The sequence below is a fragment of the Perkinsus marinus genome (assembly GCF_000006405.1).
Source record: "Perkinsus marinus ATCC 50983 genomic scaffold scf_1104296954186, whole genome shotgun sequence".
Lineage (NCBI taxonomy): Eukaryota > Perkinsozoa > Perkinsida > Perkinsidae > Perkinsus > Perkinsus marinus.
In genome coordinates this window covers 1-1,629 of record NW_003208221.1, presented here as the reverse complement: position 1 = coordinate 1,629, position 1,629 = coordinate 1, and the positions used below count along the sequence as shown (strand labels likewise).

Below are 1,629 nucleotides of genomic sequence, written 5' to 3'. Positions count from 1 at the left end.
AATTGGACGCCCCGTCAAGCAAAGGCCTTCTGAGAACAATGTTCGCGTTGCTACGGGTGCGGCACTGCTAGGTGCTCGCGAGTCCTGCTTAGACTGGGAGTGAAAGTTTTATGCTCTGAGATCATATTCACGAACATAACTAGCCCACGAACCTCTGCCACCCTGAATTGCTCTCGAATATGGAATGCGCATATGTTGTTAGCGATCCTATGACCCATTCGCCATACCGTATGGGGACAAGGTGTGCTCAGTGCTGACCGTTTTACCGACTGTGCTATATATCATGGAGCCGACACAAAGGCTAAACGCACCACAAACGGTCCTGTCATGATAACATCGAATGACATGCGTTAATGCACTGATTACAACCTGAAGGCATGTCTTGCATTTGAGTCGGTTCTCTCTGCAGCTTGTTTCCCCTTCGTTACCTCCCTCCAACACTCATGCGTTGTGACTGCTTTGCGCTCATCGTTGGTGTCGTCGCTGCCTCAGATGATCCGTGTTCTCAGATGTGCACTTACATTAGCGGCTGTGATAATTCTAAATTTGGATCATACTGCAAGTCATGGCTAACTAGTCCAGTGTGCTTCGGTTTGGCAAAGAAGTCTGATGGATCAATTTGCTTCGAGCCAACTGACGCTGACTGCCACGGTGAGCCTATTGCTTGTGGTGCAATGATTACTACTGAGGTTCCCATCACTGAAGCATCTACTACTGATGTTCCTATTACCGAGGTTCCTACTACCGAGGTTCCTACTACCGAGGTTCCTACTACCGAGGTTCCTACTACCGAGGTTCCTACTACCGAGGTTCCTACTACCGAGGTTCCTACTACCGAGGTTCCTACTACCGAGGTTCCTACTACCGAGGTTCATACTACCGAGGTTCATACTACCGAGGTTCATACTACCGAGGTTCCTACTACCGAGGTTCCTACTACCGAGGTTCCTACTACCGAGGTCCCTACTACTGAGGTGCCTACCACTGAGGTTCCTACCACTGAGGTTCCTACTACTGAGGTTCCTACTACTCAGGTTCCTACTGCTGAGGTTCCTACTACTGAGGTTTCTACTACTGAAACTGCAACTACAGAGATTGTCGCAACCACGAGTACAACTAGCAGTGTATCTGAGGGTTTCCGAGGCAATTACTGTGGTAAAGTCTATGGAGAGAGTTTCAGCGTCGACTTTGACGAAAATGGACGCGCTACTGTCAGCGTCCTAGGGCAAAGCGCGGGCGCTGATTATGAAGTTGCGGGTAATGATATCGTCTTCTCCAAGTACGATTCTATGCTGCAACAGTTGATGGATATGTTTCATATTAAAAGTATCAGAGGCACTATCATCAGTTCTACTGAGATCCATATCAAAGCAGGTTTCCTCATCGATACAACTCTTACTAGCTGTTAAGGCTTAATGTAGCCTTTACTCCGCGTCTTTTTTTCGATACTTACCCTGGGACTTGTCTTCGAGTTGTCCGTTGTCTTTCTGATTGGGCTGTTCACTGTCTTAAAGGTTATGCATCAAGTAGTGATCTATATGGTTGTTGAGTTTAATAAGCACGAACATGGTAGAGTAGTCCGAAAAACAACTTGACTGATTATGAGGAGCTTTTCTGCACCGTGCTTAC

The 1,629-nt window shown here is 47.3% G+C and overlaps 1 protein-coding gene across 1 annotated transcript; it reads left to right on the top strand.

The window, feature by feature from the left end:
- Window positions 1-509: 509 nt before the first annotated feature.
- Pmar_PMAR026597 (protein PRY2 precursor, putative) lies at window positions 510-1,409 on the top strand (the record flags this gene model as incomplete). The annotated part of the gene is made up of 1 exon (XM_002776157.1): window positions 510-1,409. The coding sequence occupies one exon, from the start codon at window positions 510-512 to the stop codon at window positions 1,407-1,409; it is 900 nt and encodes a 299-aa protein (XP_002776203.1).
- Between the last annotated feature and the right edge of the window lie 220 nt (window positions 1,410-1,629).